At 44.8% G+C, this 27,413-nt stretch overlaps 1 protein-coding gene across 3 annotated transcripts in view; it reads right to left on the bottom strand.

The window, feature by feature from the left end:
- Positions 1–27,413, bottom strand: part of LLGL2 (LLGL scribble cell polarity complex component 2) — a 624,825-nt gene that overhangs the window by 528,500 nt on the left and 68,912 nt on the right. For all 3 annotated transcript variants that reach the window (XM_069200160.1, XM_069200158.1, XM_069200159.1), the window contains exon 2: positions 1,750–1,858. In XM_069200160.1, coding sequence (XP_069056261.1) covers positions 1,750–1,824 — 75 coding nt within the window. In that variant the 5' untranslated portion in view covers positions 1,825–1,858. The remainder of the gene's footprint in view (positions 1–1,749; positions 1,859–27,413) is intronic.

Raw genomic sequence — 27,413 nt, 5'->3', positions numbered from 1 at the left:
GGGAGAGGTGATCGAACGTGGCAAGATGCATTTTGTGGAAGGTATATGTATCTGTATTACAGGGAGTGAAGAATTATTAGGCAAATGAGTATTTTGACCACATCATCCTCTTTATGCATGTTGTCTTACTCCAAGCTGTATAGGCTCGAAAGCCTACTACCAATTAAGCATATTAGGTGATGTGCATCTCTGTAATGAGAAGGGGTGTGGTCTAATGACATCAACACCCTATATCAGGTGTGCATAATTATTAGGCAACTTCCTTTCCTTTGGCAAAATGGGTCAAAAGAAGGACTTGACAGGCTCAGAAAAGTCAAAAATAGTGAGATATCTTGCAGAGGGATGCAGCACTCTTAAAATTGCAAAGCTTCTGAAGCGTGATCATCGAACAATCAAGCGTTTCATTCAAAATAGTCAACAGGGTCGCAAGAAGCGTGTGGAAAAACCAAGGCGCAAAATAACTGCCCATGAACTGAGAAAAGTCAAGCGTGCAGCTGCCACGATGCCACTTGCCACCAGTTTGGCCATATTTCAGAGCTGCAACATCACTGGAGTGCCCAAAAGCACAAGGTGTGCAATACTCAGAGACATGGCCAAGGTAAGAAAGGCTGAAAGACGACCACCACTGAACAAGACACACAAGCTGAAACGTCAAGACTGGGCCAAGAAATATCTCAAGACTGATTTTTCTAAGGTTTTATGGACTGATGAAATGAGAGTGAGTCTTGATGGGCCAGATGGATGGGCCCGTGGCTGGATTGGTAAAGGGCAGAGAGCTCCAGTCCGACTCAGACGCCAGCAAGGTGGAGGTGGAGTACTGGTTTGGGCTGGTATCATCAAAGATGAGCTTGTGGGGCCTTTTCGGGTTGAGGATGGAGTCAAGCTCAACTCCCAGTCCTACTGCCAGTTCCTGGAAGACACCTTCTTCAAGCAGTGGTACAGGAAGAAGTCTGCATCCTTCAAGAAAAACATGGTTTTCATGCAGGACAATGCTCCATCACAGGCGTCCAAGTACTCCACAGCGTGGCTGGCAAGAAAGGGTATAAAAGAAGGAAATCTAATGACATGGCCTCCTTGTTCACCTGATCTGAACCCCATTGAGAACCTGTGGTCCATCATCAAATGTGAGATTTACAAGGAGGGAAAACAGTACACCTCTCTGAACAGTGTCTGGGAGGCTGTGGTTGCTGCTGCACGCAATGTTGATGGTGAACAGATCAAAACACTGACAGAATCCATGGATGGCAGGCTTTTGAGTGTTCCTTGCAAAGAAAGGTGGCTATATTGGTCACTGATTTGTTTTTGTTTTGTTTTTGAATGTCAGAAATGTATATTTGTGAATGTTGAGATGTTATATTGGTTTCACTGGTAATAATAAATAATTGAAATTGGTATATATTTTTTTTTGTTAAGTTGCCTAATAATTTGCACAGTAATAGTCACCTGCACACACAGATATCCCCCTAACATAGCTAAAACTAAAAACAAACTAAAAACTACTTCCAAAAATATTCAGCTTTGATATTAATGAGTTTTTTGGGTTCATTGAGAACATGGTTGTTGTTCAATAATAAAATTATTCCTCAAAAATACAACTTGCCTAATAATTCTGCACTCCCTGTATTGTCAGCCGGGGCACTGCAAGTACACTGACAATGTTTGTAACCTTCAGCATCCAAACGTGCATTCAGTTTTGGTGCAGAGCAACAGCTCGTCACCGAGGACAATGTATGCAGGTTCTCGGCTTACCTTGTTGAACTGGAAGAGGTCCCGCTTCAGACTCTCCCGCACTGGATCATGCCCGGGCCTCAGGAACCTGCGCATTTTGTCTTTCCCACTTAACCTTCTTCAACTGGATCTGGAGACAAAGCCAAGGAAGAGCTAAGTCAAGTGCTGGAGTAGGTACAGGGAAAATGCTCATTGGTTGTGTTACTCATTCATGTAATGGCCCACTGGTTTACGCGATAGACTCCTTACTCATCGCTACCCTGAAACCACCCTCCTCAAAGCTCCACTGGTCGATTCCCACTCCATTTCTTGTTTTATCAAAAGGCCTTACATAGTAGTCTCTAAATACGACACAGTTCACACCAATCAAAGGTAGATGTGCTTATAAAAGTCTTTTAAAAAATCATGTGAAATAAACTAATGATATTACAATATATTCTACATAGCTGCAGACGAACAGGATTTTTTTAGCTGCTTTGTTAAAGAGCTGAAAGGGGAGCTCACTCATTCTCAGCCAATCGGAGTCTGATCGCTCAATTTAATAAACTAGCTTTATAATTAGTCTGGTCCAAAATACTCTTTCATTGCAGAAAATTTGGAAAGAAGGATTTAAAAACTTGATGATGTAGGTCATAACAGTTTCCTCTGCCTCCATGTTATCGCTTGTTGCAGACTATTTTATAGCCAATATGGAGGAAGCTTATCTGCTAGGAAGCAGAAATCACATTACTGACTCACTCCATGGAGTGGAGACTGAAAGCATGGATCCTCTTCTAATTGGCGAGCTCTCATGAGTCCATTATTTACTGTTACCCACAGTTTTAGTACAGTAGAGTGTAACAAAGATGCACAGTAATAAATCCTGATTCTGCTATATCAACAGCTAGCAAAAGGATTCACAAGTCTGCTTCCAAGAACTTACATTATTACAACTGGGGTAAAAACGGCTGATGGCAGGTATTAAACAACCATTAATGTGCCCTAAATAATCATGACATAACTGATCACATTATGTAGAGAGAAGAATATGGACAAGCTGGCTGAGACAATTGCAAACCAAAATGTAGGGACCCCCAAAGCTTAACATTTCGTAAAGGATAGTAACAAGTATATTAGTGCAATTACAGTACAATACACATTACAACAGAACTGCAAGGAAGCTGAAATACCAGCCTTTTAAACTCTGAGATGCCCCGGGAGTAATGGAAGATTGGGGAATGAGCACCCAGAAAATAACAGGGACTAGGAAGGAAAAAAGTGCAATAATGCCAATTAGCTGACAAAAATGTACTCAATCGGACATCATCTGTGGGCCTTAAGGGAAACATGCATGGTGGTAAAACAATCTCTAACTCTCACTCACTGGAGCAACCCCTGGGGAGGGTAGCTGAAACTATCTGGCCATGCAGCAGCCATCTTTGCTGGTCGTCCTTACTGGGGTTGGGAGAAAAGTGTCTAGGCAAAGGGTGCACAGTTGTAGAGTACAGTGGACGACCTTTCATCTCCATCCCTTTCTACTCTATACTGCAGATGGACTGATGTTCTTCATTCAGGACAGAGGGCCTGTGACAGACACACATGGTCACTGGCGGTCTACGTTTTCTAAATACTTGTGAAGTTAGCTGCTCATAATAGAGACCACAGAAAGCTTTGAGAAAACGGTCCCTGGAATACTGTGTGGATAAAATAACTAAAGCCTGCATATGGTGGACTTCACACCCCCACAAGCTCAAGAGGCCATTAATACACCTTATGACCACCAGGAAGCGGGCCCGGAATGCCATTAATTTCAGCCACATGCTTACAAGTGCCCTCCTCTTGCCCTTCAGATTTAGAACTACTTTCACCTATATCCACTGTTATCGCCATTATCTTTAAGGTTACTATTACTGCTCTCCAATCCCAAGGAGGTCATTTATTCCGCCCCCTGCTTAACTTCACTCTGCTCTCTTGCAGGAAGATCGTAAATGTAATCGTTTCAGCCTCATATAGATCATTAGACAACCATTTTTAATTCTGAAGAGCCGTAAAGTCCTGGCCTTTCCACGAACCATGCTTTCAGCAACTTTAAGGCTATAAACCTTAAGCCTGGAGCTCCCTCTCTGGGTATCATGGGTGACACCGCTGCTCAGCACCAATCGATGAAGGCACTCTACTCGCAGACACGCACCTGGGGATCAAAACCAGTGACGCCTGTTCTGAAATTACATAGGAAAAGGTCATAGAAATGACGATGCATTTACTGCTCCCATGTCACAGGATTTCAATACGGCCGACTGCACGCAGAAACTTGAATCCGAGGAAAAATGAGCGCCACGTGACATTGCTTTAGACCGCCAAATAAAACCCTCGCGACCAGACGAGGAGCACACAACACTGTTCTTCCAGGGATGGCAGCGAGACCCTGCTCCTGATGAGAGCTAGGCTTCTGATGGAGGGAGGAGTGACGGAGGCTTGCACAGGTGGCGGTGGACAAAGCAGGTAAACACGCCAGCTAGGCACACTTGCACACGTACCCAAGACGGGGCTGCTTGGAGCGCAGATAGAGATGCGTTAATTGTTAACCAGCGTCGCTGGTGCCCCCCACCCACACTTCCGGCCAATTAGAGGCACTGAACAGCTGTGCCCCAAGACTGGCTGTGGCAGCGTGCAGGGCGTCCTGCCAACACCCAGCCGGGCCCGGGAGATTAGGCGACGCTCAGGTAGGCTGAAGGCTGTGCAGATCTGCAACAGCAGGCAGGGAGGGGCCAGGGCATCACAAGCAACATCAGGCGTACTTCCGTATTTTCACCTATATGATTTTACACTGTTTAACTCCGTTAGCCGAACAGTCAAGATTCGCGCTCTATTATGATATTGGAATAAAATACATAACCAGGAAAGGGTTTATATTAATTTAAATGATGCTGTCCATTCATCACGGGATCTTCCTGGTGTAATCCGCTGGGGCTTGTAGTTAGGTATCATGTATTTATACTTTCAGTCTTTAGATGGCATCATCTTTTCTCGTGTAAGTGTAATAAGTGTAAATAGCATATTTGTGTTGCCGTTTTTCTTTCTCTCCTCCCGTCCTGTTCTACCCCTTCCCCTCACCCACTGAAATGTTGAGTGAGGACAGATGCCAGCGACGTTTGACAGAGGTACTACGAGGTGGCTTGGAGAGACCGACACGATATAGGAAAATAAAGCTTTTCACCTCTTCTTAACATTTACTTCAGAGTGATTATGACATTACGTTCGGCGTTAGCAAGGGCACTTTGGTTTCACTAAAATTAAATGTATATATTTATATATAGGCCACTTCAGACAGCCATTGGCTAACTTCACTGTGAGTAATGGCATTCTGGCCTTTCACAATGAGCACATCCAAATACAAAACCGTTTCCTTCAGTGCCACCGACTACAATATAAATGTATGAGTTTTAAAAACATAAATAAATAAATACATAAGTAAATATTGCTTTCAGCACCATCCCTGGAAACTTCTCTTGCAATAAGGTTTTGTGTAAACCATTTCAAAACAAAACAAGCACTGACAAAGCTGAAAGGCTGGCAGCCAATGCCAGACCTATGAGCTTTGCAATGCTCGTCTATAATAAGAAAGGTTTGCAGTTATTTCTGAAAGTGAAGTACTTCGGGGGGGGGGGGGGGGGGGGGGGGGGGAGGGGGGACTCTCCTTCGCTATGCCCTAAATATAAACTAAAGCATAAAAGAGATGTCCACCTAATAATGACCCCACCCGACCCCAAGGGCTGCCAGGACCCAGCCACCATCATGGCTCCCAGTCACTGAAAAAAGCTACTCTTTAGTGACTTTTGTAATCTGAATCGTAGCTTCCCTTCTTTTACCATGATGGTGAATTTTGACCACCAAGGGATGTGACAAATTATTTTTGCAAAGTACAACATTATAAGAAAATGTAGCTCCCAGGACAGGCAAGGGTCGCCTGCCATGCCCATATCAAACATCCTGACATGCCCTCCAGCTTCTAGTACTGAAGATCTATTTTCTCTATGTATATTAAGGGTGCTGGTAAACAGAAAGTGGGGTTAACAACTAAGTCATCTGAATGTAAACCGATTAAGAACTAGGAGCGCAAGAATCACTAAGAAAACCTGCAGTGACTCACCCCCATTCCTCTTTCATCAGTTGATGAGATTATAAAGAATGGTAAAGTTAAATAGAGGAGGCAATGTCCAGATAAATACATGGGCTTATCCAAAAATATTTTTGAATATGGCTAGTCTGAACTTGCCTTACAGTGCTGAAGAGGAAAGTCAACACAATTGCTTACAGCAGGCATGTAAAGTAGTCTCTGTTTTTCTGGGGAATCCAGCTAATGGAAGTTACACTGGGAAGCAAGATACTGCACTCGCCATTAGGATCTTCTCTCATAATAGACTCAGAAGCTGATGTTTTAAAATCATACAGCACTCCATTATACTATTATTTTTAAGACTGCTTACTTGAAGGAAGTGACACTGTAGGTCCTCAACAATCCCTTAGAGAATCTACTTAAAAACGGAAGGCGCTCCTAGCTAAATATGTAGACTGAGGAACATTAACTAACTGTCCAAAAAGCAGCAGACGTGAACACATTCATAAATCAACTGAACCCCTACTATGGCTATGACTTCCGAATGGACTCAGAGTCTAGCTGACATTAATACTGTGACAACTATAGCGCCTCAGTTGTGATCCTCAGGCAGATAAGACTGATAGAATGTCATTAGCCCAGCTTGTCCTAAAACTACAGAAATGGGCAAAAGCCTTCCTTAGGCATTGCACACCTATCCTGCCAAGTGAAGCCAGCAGCGTCCGGATGGCAGACAGGTGTTATCAGAAATGAATTAGAACTTAGCCTATTGTATTGTACTGTATTATCATACAGTCCCGGGAGAGACTTGCATCAACTAACTGCCAAAAACGCAGTAGATGTGAACACTTTCATAAATCATCTGAACGCCCTACTATGGATATGCCTTCTAGTGGGACTCAGAGTTTAGCAGCTGAAGCTGACAGGGAACACCTTGCTCTAATGATGACACTTCCAACCAAAAACCAAAGTTACATTTTGTGTGATCTCTAGATCTGAATAATGAAAAGGTGTCTTGAAGGTGCATTTTTTTTTTTTTTTCAAAATAAGAGGTTGGGGCCAAAGTTGTTCTGCCCACCAGTGGGCAGATTGGGCAATTACCTCCGATCCACACCCCGGGGGGACAGAAAGTCTACTAGATGCCAGGGAATAAAAACAATAAAAGAAAATAGTGGGGTGGTGGCTACCAACCAGTATGGGCCTGGTTATGCCCCCACCCAAACTGAAGGGGCTAACAGTCATTCAGCTCTCCCCCGTACACTAAAACATCTTATCCCATGGCAAGCAAGAGGACATTTGATTATTTGGGGTTTTTGTTTTACATTTGGGCCATGAGAGCTTGGTAACTCTCAAAATAGTCCCAATTGGAATGGTGAGGGCTGCACTTTTTTTTTTTTTTACTTTGGGAAGCTGCCATGTAGAAAAATCCACAAGACCTAGACACATCTGAAAACTAAACATCTAGTTGATTCCAGGGTGGTGTGCTTCACATGCATCCCACACCATTTCATTACCCACAATGCCCTGCAAATCTGCAACTTTGCTGGAAAGCACACATTTTCCCCACATTTTTGTGATGGAACCTTCCGGAATCTGCAGGAATCCACAAAATTCCTACCACCCAGCATTGTCTCATCTATACTGATAAAATGTATGCGGCACTTGTCAGCCTAAAAATGTTTTTTTTTCAAACTGCCCTTTAGGACCCACTTTGGTTCCCCTCAATTTCGACGTGTTTTTGGCTCTTCCCTGTCACAAACACTTGGCCCACACACACAAGTGAGGTACCATTTTTATCAGGAGACTTGGGGGAACGCCGGGTGGATGGAAATTGGTGGCTCCTCTCGGATTCCAGAACTTTCTGTCACCAAAATGTGAGGAAAAAGTGTTTTTTTGGCCACATTTTGAGGTTTGCAAAGGATAACAGAACCTGGTGAGAGCCTGACAAGTCACCCCATCTTGGATTCCCCTAGATCTCTAGTTTTAAAAAATGCACAGGTTTAGTAGGTTTCCCTAGGTGGTGGCTGAGCTAGAGGCCAAAATCAACAGGTAGGCACTTTGCAAAAAACACCTGTTTTCTTTGAGAAAATGTTGTGTGTCCACTTTGTGTTTGGGGCATTTCCTGTTGCGGGCACCAGGCCTACCAACACAAGTGAGGTACCATTTTTTATCTGGAGACTTGGGGGAACGCTGGGTGGAAGGAAATTTGTGGCTCCTCTCAGATTCCAGAACTTTCTGTCACCGAAACGTGAGGAAAAAGTGTTTTTTTAGCCACATTTTGAGGTTTGCAAAGGATTTTGGGTAACAGAACCTGGTGAGAGCCCCACAAGTCACCCCATCTTGGATTCCCCTAGGTCTCTAGTTTTCAAAAATGTGCAGGTTTGGTAGGTTTCCCTAGGTGCCGGCTCTCAGGTAGGTACTTTGCAAAAAACACCTCTGTTTTCTTTGAGAAAATGGATGTCTCCACTTTGTGTTTTGGGGCATTTCCTGTCGCGGGCACTAGGCCTTCCCACACAAGTGAGGTACCATTTTTATCAGGAGACTTGGGGGACATAGAATGGCAAAACAAGTGTTATTGCCCCTTGTCTTTCTCTACATTGTTTCCTTCCAAATATAAGGCAGTGTGTAAAAAAAGACGTCTATTTGAGAAATGCCCTGTAATTCACATGCTAGTATGGGCACCCCAGAATTCGGAGATGTACAAATAACCACTGCTCCTCAACACCTTATCTTGTGCCCATTTTGGAAATACAAATGTTTTCTTGATACCTATTTTTGACTCTTTATATTTCAGCAAATTAATTGCTGTATACCCGGTATAGAATGAAAACCCACTGCAAGGTGCAGCTCATTTATTGGCTCTGGGTACCTAGGGTTCTTGATGAACCTACAAGCCCTATATATCCCTGCAACCAGAAGAGTCCAGCAGACGTAACAGTATATTGCTTTGAAAAATCTAATATTGCAGGAAAAAGTTACAGAGTAAAATATAGAGAAAAATTGCTGTTTTTTTCACCTCAATTTCAATATTTTTTTATTTCCGTTGTTATTTTCTGTAGGAAACCCTTGTAGGATCTACCCAATTGCTGAATTCAGAATGTTGTCTACTTTTCAGAAATGTTTAGGGGTCTGGGATCCAGCATTGGTTTCACACCCATTTCTGTCACTGACTGGAAGGAGGCTGAAAGCACAACAAATCGTAAAAATGGAGTATGTCCCAGTAAAATGCCAACATTGTGCTGAAAAATTGTGTTTTCTGATTCAAGTCTGCCTGTTCCTGAAAGCTGGGAAGCTGGTGATTTTAGCACTGCAAACCATATGTTGATGCCAATTTCAGGGGGAAAACCACAAGCCTTTTTCTGCAGCCCTGTTTTCCAATTTTATTTAAAAAAACGAAATGTTCACTGTAGTTTGGATAATTTCTTGGTCTCACTCAGGGGAACCCACAAAGTTTAGGTACCTCTAGAATCCCTAGGATGTTGGAAAAAAAGGACGCAAATTTGGCGTGGATAGCTTATGTGGACAAAAAGTTATGAGGGCCTAAGCGTGCCCTGCCCCAAATAGCCAAAAAAAAGGCCTGGCACCCGAGGGGGAAAAGGCCTGGCAGCGAAGGGGTTAAACCGTACAAAAGGTATTGCTACCTCCTCTGCCAGTATAAATATCCAGTGTGTCTCAAGAAAGGTGTCTGATCTTAGGAGTATGCAGCGAATGGTACAGTGAAGCTTATGTGAGAGACGACTGAATAAGGGACACATGTCTTTTAAGGACAGTCCTAGGATCACTAGTCTCAAAACTAGACCTGTCAGTGGGCGTTATCCAGCAGTTGTTTAGATTCTACGACTGGACACAGGTGAATACAGCTGCTGCCTCTACCACGAATTCTTCTAAGAATTACATGTTAACGCGGGAGGCAGGGGGAGGGTAAATGGAAAATATGGATTGTTTGATAAGGAGTTGGGATCTATCACTCTATATGTGATACATCAACCAGCACACATTCCCTATAATGTAACGAAAGTGAATACAGCTGTCTAGATTAAAATGAAAGGAGCGAGAGATAAGGAAGTTGCTCTACAAATCCCTCGAAACTAGCAGAAAAGCACTTCTAAATGCAAGACGGTATAGAGAGTTAAGGCTGGCAGCTGCATCTGTATGTGTCCTGTAGGGCGCCATGGTCAATCGTTTAGTTGATGGATTGATTATATTCAATTTGGTTAATAGCAACAGCTGTCTTGAAGAGGAGAGGAAACGTCAAATGGCAGCATTAGGCGATACATAAAACACACAAGGTCTTGATGTTATGATAACTTATCCCTATCGCCAAACTAAACTGTTGGTTTTTCAGAAATAATCTGAAGCCTAAGAGAAAGCTGCCTCAAGTAAGAAATTACCGAGGAGCCCACAAAGACCTGGATTAGATAAACGAAGGACACCTGCCGCCACACATTTGGGTACACTGACTCTTGTCAATTATCATATGATCACGCTTGGGCCTTTGACGTTTCGACTTCCGGCTCCCAAGCGACTATTCGCCCCCACCCTTGCACGTCTCTTCTCCCGGCTCTGCCTGTGCGCACGGTGCTTTACACCACCTGCTCCAGCCTTGTACTCTGACCTGGGAGGAGTCCAGCGCGCGCACATTGCCAAGGGCCAGGGAAGGGCTGAAAACAGGACGGCTGTAGTTAGGTAGGCTACCAGAGATTTGTGCGCAGAACTTCTCACGTGCGGAAAAGCCTCTGTCGCTCATCTAATCTACGCCAGTCTTTACTTGGTGTCGGCTGAAGGGCGGGTACCGTCACCACCGCTCCTTAAATAGACTGGAAGGAGGGCGCTTCTGCATCTCCAGCAAAACTTTGGAAGCATTTACCAAAGGGTTATCTGGCAGCTACCCAAAGGCAAGCGCAGCTTGTAATGCAGTAAGTGCTGTGCCTCTCAACCGCATCTTTTTAACGACCAAGAAGAACAGCTACCTGGTTGACAAGGGATATAAGGGATGCAGGGACAGAAGGTGCCCAGGATGTGTGAACATGGCACGGCCTCATACGCTACTTAACACTATTGTTTGTCCCTGTTCGACAGAATTCACCGCGTCGCTAGCAGTTCATATACCAAGCAAGATCTCATTACAACATTAATTACACACAGTAATATCAATAATAAAGGGGCCAATCTGATCCCCCACAGCGCCAAAACCTTTTAGTCCCTGCTCAGAGCCTAAAACTCTGCCATCTGAAACGAAAGTGATGCCTTTGAACATGCAAGATGTTTTACTGGAAGCTACTTTGAAAGGAGTTACTGCTGATTTTCTGCCTACGTCTGTTGAATCTACCAAATCTTTAGGAACCTTACTGGTCAGAAATTGTAATCTAAAAGCCATCATGCCTAAAGGGCAATTTTGCCAACTCAGATTACTTTGGAAAACTGCAACCCGTTCCTACACCGAATGACTTCGACTTGATTGGTCCCGAAACACCACTTCCGCAGTAAATGAAGATGGATGTTTCACTTTCTAACCAATTAAAAGCATACTTTGTACCCAGCCACTGTCAGCGGTATAACAAGGACAACAATAATGCTAAATGTGATGCCGCGCCAATACACTGAGTGACGCCTACTGGTACACAGTGTTTTCTAGTTTCCAAACCAAATGAGAAGGATGAAATTATACACTTTCCCAGCCATGAATCAAAACTGTAAGCTATAGGTTAAACACAATTTTCTGCAGCTAGCACTTTAACATTCGAGCTAATTTTGCAGCTGTTATTTCCTTCGTAATGGGCTTTCAAACACACGTGAAAAAGTTTTTCGCCTAAGAAGATCCAAGCTTACTGAACGCTAACCTTACCTTAACATCTAGAGACATAGGTTCACATCAGATGTCAGTAGGACCCAATAAGAAAGCGGTAGAAGGACAGAGGAAGACGTGCACAAAAAGCGTGGGCTCCTAGCTGCCAACCCATGCGCATAAATGTACACAGAACAGCATATCCTGGTGAAGGCATAAAACAACACAGCGTTGTGCAGAAATAGTAAATGTGGAAGACGACATCACAAGTCACAAAAAAATGCCTACCGTGACATCAGACATTCAGGCCTAAATTTTGGAACCGATTTTCTTGTGACAGTCCCCAGAATTCACAGTGCTTCGAAACGTTCGAATACATCCGTCGTTATCGAAAAAGAAAAAAAAAAAAGGAGCGAAAAAAACAAAAAAAAACAAAGGAGTACAACCACAAAACGTGTTTTGAGAGCTAGCACAACCACGTAAAGGAGCTGCTGCTGGAGACGTTCGAGCTCGGAGGAAACGGATGGTTGGGGCTGAGTCTGAAGCGGTTACATTGAGGGGCACATATAGGGCAGGCCTGCCTTTACCGGCGAAGTCTGCGCATGTGCCGCGCTTGCTGTACACGCAGCTCTGATGCAGTCGTCTGGTCTTCCTCGTATCTGCTCTAATGCTCTTTTGTCTTGTATAGCACAGCTCATGCTCCTCTAGATACAGGTTTGAGAGCACTGTACATACAGTCAAGGAGGGGAGTTACAATGGATCAGTAGCAAACAGGGGTACTGAGGTATAGTAGGGCCGAAGTATGCAAGCAAGACAGTTTCCAATACAAAAATGCATCAAAACGTGTAGTGGTGAGATTACGTCTCAATTCGTTAGGAAGTGCAACACTGAAATAGTGCCAAAGTAGAATATTAGGCCACAGCTTTCCGTTCGACAGGGACCAGAGTATTGAGAACAGATAGTGAAACATAACTGTTACCATCCTAACAGGTAAGTAAAAAGAAAAGACTTCAGCTATGCAACGCACTAAATACATGTACGTTATAATTACAAAGACCAACAACACATCTAAAACATTCAGTGGTCTGTATTTAATATGCCAATGCATGTAAACACAGGTGCTCAAGAATGCCATGTACATGCATAAAGCTGTTTATCGCATTAAGGCCTTAAGGCCTGCCATCGTTGGAAGGGGGGGAAAGGGAATAGCAAAAAAGGATTTCTTTCCGTACAGAATGAAAGTAGGAGATAAAACATGAATGTGAAAAATAGTGTAAGGAATAAATTTACTTTTCAGAGGTAAAATAATCCCTCGTGTATTACAGTGGAAGCACTTCCGGAAAGGTGGAATACAACAAAAAGCCAATAGTAGGCTGTGATAAAGTGATTTTCCTCCGGGTGGACCAAGGCTTACTGTGTATATGTGAAAGAATTGGTAGCAACACAGCAGCAGGCAGCTGGGCTGTCAAGCCAGACCTAAAGGGGCGAAGGAGTGTAGCATGTTAGGAGGGACTTGTGACAGTGTGTGAGAAAGGCTGGAGTGACTGCATCAGAAAGCAAAAAAATATGGTGACGAGAAGAGACACAGCATGGCTTGCAGCTCATTAAGTAGGAGATAGGCAATACAACTTTACAGACGGAGACAGATACTCTATGAGTTAAAGGGTTATGGGTTGAAAGGATGATAATAGGCGAGATATATCTAGAAGTAAGAGACCAGAGAAAAAAGTGAGCAGGATAAAGTACTTTTGTGGATGATAGCAACCATGCTCTACACTTTACCCAGACGATCGTGTCTGATGGTGGAGTAGTTGTGGAGGTGACAAGAATTCCTAGAGGGAACAGGGGGTTTGGTTTAGTCAAATCTGAGTTAGGAAGAGAATATCATGGTCCAGATCCTGCATAAGGACATCGATAACAGTGCAGTTAGAGGCTGTAGAGCTACAACTGAAGGAGGGTACAGCTTAGAGTACTAGGGTCAGGGAAAGTGCTCTTATGTGAGATATCAACCTTGCCAAGTTTGGAAGGACACGGCCTTCTATTGTTTTCCTGGGTACTGTTTCACAGGAATGATGTAGGTTTAAAGAAGGAGGAGTAGAGAAGGGAAGGTCAAAAAGGTGAGGGGAAGCAAAAGAGCCTTGCAGCCTCATGTGCACTGGCAGACATAGGCGCAGCCGAGGAGTTGTTAGTCTTCATGGGGAGAATAGAAGAGCATTAAGATGGAGTGAGCTTTCAAAAAAAGATTTTTTTATACCGAAGCCCATTTTGTCAACAAAATGTTCTGGGTTACTAGACAGATTAGGGAGAAAAAGGGGTTAAAACAGACGTTACCTGAAATGATTACCATTCGAGGAAACTTGCACTGGGCATGGGTCACAAAATAATTAGACGATGGGCGAGGGAGTGAACAACTGTAGAGCCGAGGTGTGGGGGTCGGATGGAATAGACAATGGAGAGAGGGAGAATGAAGGAGAAGAGCTGGAGGATTTGTTTCAGAGAGAAATTAAAGGGGGTAAACAGGAGGTGGAGAACTGCATAAATGGCAAGGCTGAGATAGGGAATGACTTTGCCATGGAAACAGAGAAGAGGATTCAGATATAAAAGAATAAGAACCATCTGTACGGTATGTAGATATCAGGTCAATATTAAACTGTTTGGGATGTCTGTGTAAAGTAATTTGAGGAAAGCTTTCGGTTAGGTTCAGCTGGAGACGATGCTAGCATCCATACTGCAAGGGGTAGATGAAGAAGAAGTTAAAATTTGGCATGCTTATAGAAGAAGGGACAGACGTAGGACAGAGCAATATTTTGCTGTTCACATAAAGTGTGAATAATCAATGTTGAACGTCTTCAGATTCCATCATTTTCCCATTGTTGCAGAGACTGACAAGTGCTTTATATTTCTGATTTTAGGAGCCTGAAACCACTTCTTTTCCAGCGTGGGTACTACAGTTCCTGCAGGTTTAGAAAACAGGACACCAGGGACTTTCTACCAAACAGTAGTGTAGTAATGGTAGAAGATGAGGTAAATTTTGAATTGTGCAGTGTACCGCTTTTAATGTTTATCTGCAACTTACCTGCGAGGACTAATGGATGGCTTTTAAGGTTTCTCTAGGGAGTCCAGGAGGGCGGAAAAAGAGGAAAATGTTACATCCTGTGTCTTTTGGTAAGAAGAATGTGGGTTATTAGTAAGAATTATCCAGGAAAGCAGCACAGGCCCATCACCCAAGAACTAGACTGCCAAGTGACTCTCCCATTCAAACTCCTACTCGCTCACACCCCTTCACTTTCCAGGCTGTCCTTTCACATTCCACCCTTGACGTTCTACTGTGCTATTCCAGAGTAACATTACACTCACATCTACAAGACACACACCACGGGTTATGAACAAGGGGAATATGTGCTTGTAAGTGCGGATGTTTACTTAGATTATAAGTCACTTAGTATAGAGGCCTCGGAAACAGGCGCGGATGGCTTATAAATGGTAAAGCAGGACTGAAATTTGGCCTTTTGGCCCTAAGCAAGCATCTGCAGTTGAGATTAATGCAAGTATTTCTTCATAGAACACCTGAAATTACAGTGGTGGAGAGTCACATGATCAATGTCCCTCTGGAAATCTTTGCTTAAAACGACAACAAATCTACATCATCTATTATGGTGACCACCAATAATACCAACACAAATAATTTTTAGTCATACTGCTCCTAAATGAGATACGTGGTAATTTCTCAAAATCAGATCTCAAACCAAATGCAGGAACAAACTTTTCACCCTAAAAAAGGCTGCTGAAGCTTCAAAGATAGTAGCTCCTGACTTCCATTCCAATATGGAATTGACAAACCTTTCTCTGTTGGCCAACCACCAACAACTTCATCTTGACCCTTCCCCACCTCTACCATGAACACCCTCTTCTGATACAACAACGCACCATAATCATTATCCACAAATGCCACCAAATAATTGTCACTCTCCATAGTCACTTTTTCTGCTTCACTGTCCGTAGGCTTTTCTAGACCTTCATCTTTTTGAGCATTCGTCACAAGGAATGTATTTAACCATGAAATGTAATTAAAATAACTTAATAGCTAGTCTACTAAAGAGATACTGGAACACCCCAAGTACACTCCATAAGAAAATCCACTAACTGCTTATGATCCTTACACAAACACATTTCTTTCCCCAAATGCATGGTTCAAACTTTTCCATCGCACACAGGTCATGTTTTTTATTTTATAACAGAACAGGACTGCTCAACTGACCATAAAGTGATGCAAAATCTAACTTCAACTCTTTACCATGGTCAGATTTAATTTTGATCACTGCTTCCATCCTAGAATTACTAGCACACACTATCACACAACAACATCACACAACAGCCTAAGTCATTGTCATAAGCCTGATGCTATGAAAGTCTAACCAGTTACCCACTCAAACCAACTGTGACACTGTTGTTCACCCAACTTTTCATCACAGTTCTCAAACTTTTCTTGCTAGCAAAATTTTCCCTAAATTTGTCAAACCTGCAAGAAACCACTCAATTAGGAGATGGAATGCTATCACTTCATCCAAACCAGTACGAATATTTACTCCCTCCTTCAACACTACAAGTCTCAAATACTCCGCTTTGGCAAAATGAACATTTGCCCGTCCTAAATGTTCCCTCTTTCACCCAAAATGGTTAGTCCTGCTACGTGTAATTCAACAACCTGTGTTACGGTTTTCCAAAACAATGTCATCCTCGATAGAGGGGAACATGACCCTCCACAGCTCAAAACAAATAAGACATTAAAAACTCTTGAGCATGTTAACTCAAAATTCATCAGACAAAATTGGGACCCTCCGTCCAACACCAAAAATGCCTTAAGATTCTGAGACTGACAGTGAAAAACACTCAGATGATATACTGAATGAAAACTTAGTTTAGAAAAACAGACATCCAATCCAGTATGGATAACAAATTATCACTATTGATAATGGGGTGGCTGGTCATCTATCTGGTACTGTTAAGACTCTAAAGCCCTCATTACAAGTTGCCAGGAACCTCCTTCTGGGAGGGATACCGCTCCGAGCATTTCAGAGTGCAAGTAGTTATTTCCGATTTCAGGAACTAAAACTTGTAATGCTGAGTGAGGAGTGGCTATACACGCTGGGATCGGAGACGCACCCAATTGGAAAACAGTGATCATGGCTTAAGTGTAAGCAAAAGTTCTCCTCTTCCTCCTGAATAATCTCTACAACTGAAAATCACACTGTACACGGCACCAGGTTAATACTACCAATGCACATTTTGTTTGGTAAAGCAAACTGAAAAGTTCAGCTCTTAAATTGAATGGTAAATTCCCCAAAATACTATAACAGTTCAACCTTTCATCATAATCAGGTTTAGATTCTTCTAATGTTCCCCATCATGTAAAAAAGACAGTGTCTCCACCATGCCCAACAACTTTATATCATGTTTTTAACAAACTTTCGCTCTTTTATAATTGAAAAACCCTGTACTTGAGTACATGGTTTTAGAACCAAATTAACTCACATTGGTGCTTCTAATTCTGATTATCCATTTTCTGGCTACATACACATTTACACTCACATCTTTATTGCCATAATCTAATTTGCCAACAAAACTATCCATCATATTGATTCTAGTACCAATATATCACCACAAACTGACATCGCTGGAAACTAGTCTGATCTTTCCAAATCTTCCAAAAAGTAGGCTCGAATAACACTGCAAACTGTAAGAATCCTTAGTATTGACCCATTACTCATCACCCGAGTGCAAATGTAATATCCTAACACTCTTCGTCAAAGCTATCTGCACCATGTAAAAACAAACTCAAAGCATTTCACCCTTCCTCCTTATAAATCCCTTTCTCATCACCTGTCACCACATTTACACTATTCTTTCTTCTACTCTTGCAAACGCATGCAATATGTCCTGCATGTCCACATCACTGACCTGCAACTTTTAAAACAGGACCATTTTTAGCATTTGTAAAATGAAACATGCTACCACACAAAACCTAGCACATCTTCTTGTATGCACCCATTTTCCACTGTCTTCTTCCACTCAGACTCTTCCCACTACCTTTACTCTGCACCAGCCTCCCAGAAGATCTCAACCTTTTCGTTTCCTAACAGAGTATTTCAATTTGGATTGTGCAATACTTTTTGGCTTATCAACGTCTTTCAAAAAAGGCATTTTATGCCAATAACTGCTACACTTTCTTGTTACAGCATCTCACAATTTGATCACTGAGTAGTAAAATATTTTCATTTCTAGGGTACTGATAACACAAGTGCTGCCTCACAGACATCCAGATTCTCTAAACGTTTGCCATCTTCCTAATAGTAATGTAAAGAAATGCCACTAAAACGAACTGCAATTGTAGGTAGGTATCTGAGCGTTTTCAAGCCTTCAACTCCCAACTGTTAAATTGATATGATTAAAATTCAGTTTAATATGCCTCATGACCCTCAAACAATTATAAAATGAAAATACATCATCATCAAAAGATATGACTTTGTAAAGCTGTTATGTAAAAATAGCACCAAAAAGCACTAAGTGCTTATGAAGGTCAATGGTTGTGGTAGATCACGACCTGGACTGCAATTTAAGGCTGACCACGGTAAAGACTGAGTTGGATACACTAAACAATTTCATCTTTTCAGTCCCAACCCACCACCGGAGTACACTTCTGAAGCCCCCAGGACCTTACTGGACAGGACGTCAGATGGAGGCCACCAGCAGGGTCCAGTCCACGTCCAGTTACCAGTGGTCAGAAACGTCCAGAAAAACACCTCTTACAGCTCGTCGTCTGCTTATAGCCACACAACAGGTCATTGAACTGACCGTTTGAGCCACTTCTTTTCCATAGGTACAGGAGGAAGCAGGTGCAGTCCTTCAGGGCTCCTCTTGGGACAGTCAGCTGGTTCAGTCCTCTTGATATTCCACAGGTTCAGAAAGTGTTCTGAAGTGGAGGCCTGGAGGTGCCACATTTATGACTGGCACCAGCTAGTGGTGGGGTGGCTTCTGGCACCCCTCCCTCTCCCTCCATCAATGGGATAACATTTCCCAGGGTAGGCTCGGGGTGGGGGGGTGGCTTGGGGGATGGAAGGTAGTGTGTGTGTGTTGTACTACAGTAAAACTAGTGACCCGCAACATCGAACAATTATACAGTTTGGAGCTGGTACTGCACCCAGACAGAGAAGTCTGGTAGAACAAAAGCAAGATACTTCAGCAACCAGCCACTGGATACACAAGGATTGTTTTGGCATCCTGTTTTTTCCCTTTCAAGTATATCCCAAATGTTATATGTGAACCCAGTAGGCTTGCTCAAGCAGGAGCCGACATTTTAGAAAGACTTGATACAGTAGTATAAAAAAGGATGCCCACAACCTCCCCCCCTGCGTATTCTACAGAGTTCAGAGGTGTCCTCACTGCCCGCTCAGGTCAGCCTATTGTTTGCTCCTGGGAGGAATTTCACGTCTATTCAAGGCTAATCACTGAATAGAGAAAGCTGGAGGAACATTACAAATCAGCCTCCAGGAAATTCAGGCAGGGAAAAGGAGATTCTCTAAAACTTACTATTCCTTAATATTTTTTTTTTAAACTTCACAATTGAATTGGATTTTTAATAATGATTAAACTATTTGTTTAATTATTTTTCTAACTGGCTTCAAGCCCGTGATACAGTATTAGTGTTTTATTATCCACTCTGGTTTTCTACAGAGGAGAGGAAGGCCAGTCACAGTGAAACTAGCCTTTTGAGCATTGTCACTGTAGGGGGCATGGTAATAGTTATTTTCTGTATGACCCACTTTTAAATACCATGCATCCTACCTTATGGGTTACACGGACTACACAACAGTGAATTATTAATATTTGAAAGGGGTTTTTCACATGACAAAAGGGGTTTATTTTCACAGGTCACAGTTCATGTTTTGCACTGTTACAGTCATTCTACAATGGGAAGCCAGAAGCCACATTTGCACTGCCACTATAGTAAATGTCTTCATAAGTGCTGCAGTTCAATAGTGGCATTTACATTCTAGGCTCTGGGTACATTTTGTAACATATACTAGTGATTTATAAGCAAGTTGAATATACCAATTAAGTGTATGCCAATTTGGTCATGTTAAAAAGGGGAGCACAGATGCTTTACCACTGGTTAGCAACGTTAGAGTGCACTCAGATCTAAGGCCAGCAAAAATACAGGGCCCAGCAAAAAGGGTTACCACACAGAAAAGGCAGATTTTCTATATAGCCATGTTGCCAAATCAATGGGTTTGCCCTTTCTTCAACATCACACCCAAGCACATCTTGAACAACAAACAATGCAGGATAGGATCTTGTGTAAATATCAATCAGATGAACATACTAGGGCCTTTGCTGGATAAATACAATAACTGACTGGATTTCTCACTACCCATAGCCATCAGGATAGCTATTTGGTTAGCACTAAAGGAATAAATATCAGACAAACGCCAGACTTCCTTTTCAATAACTGACACTGAACCACTGACACAGTTCTTGATCTTATATCACAAGAACAAACTGTCAAGTGCTTCTCTTTTTGGCTTCATGTGGCTTTTCCTGCTAAGATTATGCTTGCAGATGACAGCAAAGGACATTCAGTGATAGTTGATTGGATTCAAGTAAAACTTCAGCACCATAATTTCAGTATCAGTATTAAGAAAATTGAAACACAACTCAATATGAATTACCTCGAACATTGACTTTATTGTGATTTAAATCTCCCATTTTCATAATTTGGTCCCAAGTTAATCATAATTTAGTGTGGTTTAGAAATCCGCTGAAGTTTACCCATAAATAGCATGATAAATTGTTTTCTTTTTTTTCTTAAAGAACATTTATGGGTATCGATGAAAGGTCACCATACAGGCTACTAAACCTGTGTGAGTCACCTGTGGCACATTAACAGGCTAATCACAAAGGTAACTTACATGTGTAAGAAAGTCAGAGGTGCAAAGTTTACTCTTAAAGTTTTAAGAAACTTTACTACTTCTGGTTATTCATCATTTACGAGTCTAACGTTACTTAAAGAGCAAGTTACTTACCTTCGGTAACGCTTTTTCTGGTGGATACACTAGCTACCTGTGGATTCCTCATCTAATGAATTCTCCCTAATGCGCAGCATTCAACAGAAACTTCTTTCCAGCTCTGCACATCGGCGAGGACGTCACAATTGCCCAACTCCACGCGGCTCCGTCTGACGTCATTGTTGCAATAAGTGGTCCTCGCTGGCGTGCTGACATCAGTTTACACCATTTTTTACGTGCCTTTGAGGCGAATAGGTGAATACCGACATTCCATACTCATTTTGATTGTATCCATGAAAACTTTTATACAAAAAGGTGAACAATATCAATATATATATATATATATATACCAAAATGCATAGTCATAAATATCCACAAATACATACATATATATATTTATATATATATATACACACATACACCCACACACACACATATATATATATATATACACACACACACACACACACACACATCCTCTCATAAATAAGCAGCATACAAATATACATATATACACCCAAGGAAATCTCGGTATGACCAGACAGCCTACGTGGAGGCGGGTGGGACCATGAGGAATCCACAGGTAGCTAGTGTATCCACCAGAAAAAGTGTTACCGAAGGTAAGTAACTTGCTCTTCTGATGGATACAACTACCTGTGGATTCCTCACCTAATGAATAGAGTCCCAAAGCAGTACCGCCTCGGAGGTGGGTGTCTGACTGATCATACCAAGAAATCCCGCATGCACAGACCGCACAAAATGGCCCTCCCTCCTCACCTCCGGGTCCAAGCAATAATGCTTTACAAAGGTGTGGAGAGACGCCCAAGTCGCAGCCTTACAAATGTCTGCACCGGAACACCTCTAGCCAAGGCCGACGTGGCCGACTTAGCCCTGGTGGAATGGGCTCTTATACCATCAGGAGGAACTTTCTTTGCTAATGAATAACATATCTTAATGCAAAGAACGACCCACCTGGAGGGGTGTTAGTTGGTGAACGGCCTTCCCCTTCCTCTTCCCCATGTATCCGACAAAGAGTTGGTTGTCCAAGCAGAACTCTCTCGTCCTGTCTATGTAAAAACTCAAGGCCCTCCTTGGGTCCACTCGATGGAGCCTCTCCTCCTCCTTAGATGGATGTGGAGGAGGGTAGAATGACGAGAGAGTGAATGACTGCCCCAAATGAAAAGGAGTCACTACCTTCGGGAGGAAGGCCGCCCTGGTCCTCAGCACCACTTTGTCCGCATGAAAGGTCGTAAAATGGGGGTGAACACAAAGACCTTGAAGCTCACTTACACGCCTAGCAGACGTGATGGCTGTAAGAAAAACAGTCTTTAGGACTAAAAATCTCAAAGGGCAAGAATGTAGCAGCTCAAAAGGAGAACCCATCAAAAAGGTTCAAACCAGATTTAAACCCACTGGGGCATAAGAAACGGAGTGGGAGGAAACCTATTGGTAAGCACCTTCAAAAACCTCAAAACTAAAGGGGATTTGAACAAAGAGGGTTGATCAGGAAGGCATAAGAAGGCTGAGAGGGCCGAAAGATAGCCTTTGACAGTAGCAACAGCGCAGCCTTGCTGTGTCAAGGACAATGCAAACATCAATATATCTGACAAATGGGCACTTAAGGGATTAATTTGCCTCTCTCCACACCAAGCAACGAATTTAGCTCATCTGCTCACATAGACAGATTTGGTGGAGTGTCGCCTGGCCAATAAAGTAACATCCACCACATCCGGCAGGAGAGAAAAATAACTCAGATTGCCCCGTTCAATCTCCAGACATGAAGGTGCAGGCTCTGGAGGTGGGGGTGTAGAACCAGCCGCTGCGACTGCGAGAGGAGGTCTGCCCTGTAAGGGAGACGGAGCGGAGGGCACAGTGAGAGTTGGAGAAGGTCCATGTAACACACCCTTCTTGGCCAATCCGGAGCTATTAAGATGACTTGGGCCCGGTCTTGGCGAATCTTCTTCAGAACCCGAGGAATCAAACGTATGGGGGGGAAACGCGTAAAGCAACTGGCCATTCCAGGACATCTTAAACGCGTCCCCCAACGCTTCCTGCACCGGATACAGGAGGCTGCAGAACAATGGGCAGTGCGCGTTCACTCGAGTGGCAAATAAGTCTACCTGGGAAAATCCCTACATCCGAAAGATGTAAAGGATCAGATCTGGATGAAGACGCCACTCGTGATCGGCCGAGAGTAGCCGAGACTGAGACTGTCCGCACGCACATTTTGAACCCCGGCCAGATGGTTTGCTATTAAGCAAATCCGATGGTCCCATGCCCAGGACCAGAGCCGCACAGCCTCTCTGCAGAGAAGGTACGACGCTACTCCTCCCTGCTTGTTGATGTACCACATCGCGGTCGTGTTGTCAGTCAAGACTTGAACTGACTGACCGCAAAGGGAAGGGAGGAAGGCTTTGAGAGCCGAACGTATCACCCGCAATTCCAGCAGATTGATATGAAACATCTGCTTCACTGGAGACCAACAATCTTTGATCTCCAGGTCGCTCAAGTGAGCTCCATACCCCAGAGTGGAAGCATCCGTTATCACTGTGGCCACAGGAGGTGGTAGTGAAAAAGGCCTTCCTTGAGAAAGATTGCTGCCCACAGACCACCATCATAGATCCGCTGCAGTGTCTCTGGAGATCTTTATCGACTCAGTGAGATCTCCTCTGTGCTGAAACCACTGCCTGCGGAGGCACCACTGAAGAGCCCTCATGTGCCAGCGTGCATGAGTGACCAACAGAATGCAAGAAGCAAACAGAAGGACCTTGAGGACTGGAACAACCGCTCCCTCTCGAAACATTGGAATCAACGCCTGAATGTCCTGAATCCGTTGTGGCGGAGGAAAGGCTCGATTCAATGTTGTGTCCAGTACTGTCCCTATGAGGCGTTGAGAGGGCTCCAGGTGAGACTTGGGCACGTTTATCGAAAAGCCCAGACTGAACAACAACTGGGTTATCATCTGCAGGTGATGCAGCACAAGCTCCGGAAACTTGGCCTTGATCAACCAATCGTCCAGGTAAGGGAATACTGCTATTCCCTTCCTCCTGAGATTTGCTGCAACCACCGCCATCACCTTCGTGAAGACTCGAGACACGGAAGTAATACCAAAAGGAAGGACCGCAAACGGGTAGTGTTGCGACCCCACCACAAACTGGAGATACGTCCTGTGTGACTTGAGAATGGGAATATGGAAATAAGCATCCTGCAAGTTAACACACACCATCCAATCCTCCTTGTTCAATGCCACAAGTACCTGTGCTAGAGTCAACATTTTGAATTTCTCCTGTTTGAGCAACCAATTCAAAATCCTCAGGTCCAGGATAGCTCTCAAACCTCCATCCTTTTTGGGGATCTGAAAATACCTTGAGTAACATTCCCGACCCCTCTCCTGCTCGGGAACTAACTCCACTGCACCTTTTGACAAAAGGGATAGAACCTCCTGTTCTAACAACAGGAGATGGTCTTCTGAACAAAAGGAAAGGCGGGGAGGGAAGGGAGGAGGAATCTCCTGAAAGGGAAGGGCATAGCCTTTCCTCACCACACTGATGACCCAGGAGTCCGATGTGATCGACTCCCACATGGGACGAAAAAGAGCCAACCTTCCCCCTACTGGAGATACATGGGACGCAATGGTTGGAGGACTAGGGTTGCTTCCCCGTTGCACCCCCACTGAGGAAGAGGCAGGGTGCTGCTGTTGGGTGGCCCCTCTAGTGCAGACTCTACCCCGCCCCCTAAAAGATCTGTAAGGAAGACTTGAGGGCTGCTGGCCTGTCTGCTGCGATCTTCCACGAAAGGACGCCCCTCGTCCAAACACCCTAAGACGTCTAAACGCTCTAAAAGGGGTCGAAACAGCTTGCAGGCCTAAGGACTTCGCCGTCGCCCTACACTCTTTAAAGCGCTCCAATGCAGAGTCAGCCTTAGTGCCAAATAACTTATCGCCATCAAAGGGCAAGTCTAACAGAGTGGCTTGGACATCCGACGAGAACTCAGACGTATGTAACCAAGCATGACGTCCCATGGCTCTAGCAACCAAGTCCGTGGTGTCCAGTCCTGGTTGTATGACCTGCGTTGCCGCAGCCTGGGCATCCATAAGGAGTCCTTGCAAGTCTTGGGGCATATCAGGCAACGCCGCTTTAGCTGCATCCATAACTGCATGAATGTATGTACCCAGGATACACGTGGTATTTGCTGACTTAAGCGCTATGCTGCAGGACGAGAAAACCTTCTTTGCAGACTGCTCCATCCTTTTGGACTCCCTGTCGGATGACACACCAGGGAAGGAGCCAGGAGCAGACCGCAATGAACAAGACGCCTGTTCCACCAGACTCTCCAGAGACTGGTGTTTCGAAAGGAACTCAGGGTCCCCTGGAGCTGATCTATACCTTCTGGCCACCGACTTGTTCACCGCTGATGAAGAAACAGGCTTTTTCCAAACCTCGATGCTGGGATCCATAAGAGCTTCATTAAAAGGCAGCAATGGATCCGCAACAGCAGTGGCAGGATGTAGCACCTCAATCAGGATATTCGTCTTGACCTGGGCAACAGGAAGCAGGAGTTCTAAGAAATCAGCAGCCTTTCTTATGACAGAATGAAACGAGGATGCCTCCTCGGTACACTCCCCTGGTGAGGCTTAATCCCATTCAGGGGAAGTATCCAGCCCACTGGCAGTGTCTAACCCCTGAAAGTCACCCAGGGGCTCCACAATCTCCCCTTCCTCAAGGAGCTGTCTCTGGTACTCTCTTTCCTCCAGGAATCTCAGGGCCTTCCTTCGGGAATGCAACTTTGCCTCCAGCCCCGGCGTAGACAAAGAGTTGGCTGACGTTGAATAGCGGTGTCGAGAAGGTGTCACCACTCGATCTCCGGACCCATCTGACGCCGGAGATGGATCCATCGGCGCCGTGGACAGCTGATCTCCACTCATCGACGCCATCCGACCTCGGGACGCCTCCATCTGGATAGACAACGGCGTCGAAGGTCTTTCCACCGACGTCGACTAGTGTCGCCTACCGGACAGAATGGCATGAACGGCGTCGGTCTATAAGAAGCCAGAGCGCCTAAATTAAATGCCAAGGGACCAGTAGGGCCAGCTGGCGCACCACCTCCCGGCGCCATGCTCTGAAACATGGCAAATATGGCATTAAGGAATGCCGCTGGATCTGATCCCGGAGTAGGGAAGACAGGATACTCCTGTGGAGCCGGACCCGGACCCTGGACATCCGGATGCGCAGGAGAAGAGCGAGGACTCCGAGGCTCCACCACCTCAAAGACCGACAGCGCCGAAGAAGTCTGCGGAGTCGAAGGCTGAGGAGTCACCGTCGGACTGACCTCCCATGACTTATGGCGCCGAGCAGATGGAGACCTCGACCTGGAACAGCTCCCTCTGGAACGACGCCGGGAATCATGATGGTGCCGCTTACTATGACTCTTCGCCGACTTCCCCGAGGAAGATCTATGGTGACTCCTTTTCTCCTTTTTAGCCTTTGCTAAAAACAACTTAGCTTCATGCTCCTTCAGAGCCTTGGGATTCATTTTCTGGCACGAACCACACCCCTGAACGTCGTGGTCCGAGCTCAGACACCATAGACAGTCATTATGCGGGTCAGTGACTGATATACGACCTCCGCATTCTCTGCAAAGGCTTGAACCCCGACTTCTTCGGAGCAGACATTCCGAAAACACAAAGGGGGTCATTCTGACCCCGGCGGTCTCTGACCGCCGGGGCCAGGGTCGGCGGGAGCACCGCCGACAGACCGGCGGTGCCCCGCAGGGCATTCTGACCGCGGCGGTTCAGCCGCGGTCAGATGCGGGAAACCGGCGGTCTCCCGCCGGTTTCCCGCTGCCCTGCAGAATCCTCCATGGCGGCTGACACCCCCTCCCGCCATCCTGTTCCTGGCGGGTCTCCCGCCAGGAACAGGATGGCGGTAGGGGGTGCCGCGGGGCCCCTGGGGGCCCCTGCAGTGCCCATACCCATGGCATGGGCACTGCAGGGGCCCCCGTAAGAGGGCCCCACAAAGTATTTCAGTGTCTGCTACGCAGACACTGAAATACGCGACGGGTGCCACTGCACCCGTCGCACCTTCCCACTACGCCGGCTCCATTTGGAGCCGGCGTCCTCGTGGGAAGGTTGATTTGCCCTGGGCTGGCGGGCGGCCTTTTGGAGGCCGCCCGCCAGCCCAGGGCAAATCCCCAAATACCCTCAGCGGTCTTTCGACCGCGAAGCGGTATTTTGGTGGGGGAACTTCGGCGGGCGGCCTCCGCCGCTCGCCGAGATTAGAATCACCCCCAAAGTATCCCTTTCAACAGCAATCGACACAAGAGCTGGAGAAATAACCGTTATCGAAGGCACGGAAAAAAGGGAACTGACGTCAGCACGCCGGCGAGGACCTCTTATTGCCACAATGATGTCAGACGGAGCCGCATGGAGTCGGGCAATTGTGACATCCTCGCCGACGTGCAGAGCTGGAAAGAAGTTTCCGTTGAATGCTGCGCATTATGGAGAATTCATTAGGTGAGGAATCCACAGGTAGTTGTATCCATCAGAAAGTGTAGACTTACATGTCGCCACTCCCTGAAAAATTTACAAGTGCAAGTTATTACTGCTAAAAACAGCAGTAGTAAGTCCAGCATCACACATCGCCAACTACTTAAGCTGCAGCTCCCTCCCACAGAAAATAACGGAGGCAGGGACCTAGGGAACCTTATAGGAAATAATGCTAAATAATTTATTCAAATGTTATAT

The sequence above is a fragment of the Pleurodeles waltl genome, chromosome 7, assembly GCF_031143425.1.
Source record: "Pleurodeles waltl isolate 20211129_DDA chromosome 7, aPleWal1.hap1.20221129, whole genome shotgun sequence".
In the NCBI taxonomy this organism is placed as follows: domain Eukaryota; kingdom Metazoa; phylum Chordata; class Amphibia; order Caudata; family Salamandridae; genus Pleurodeles; species Pleurodeles waltl.
Note: the sequence above shows the minus strand (reverse complement) of the source record. Positions and strands in the feature narration are given on the sequence as shown.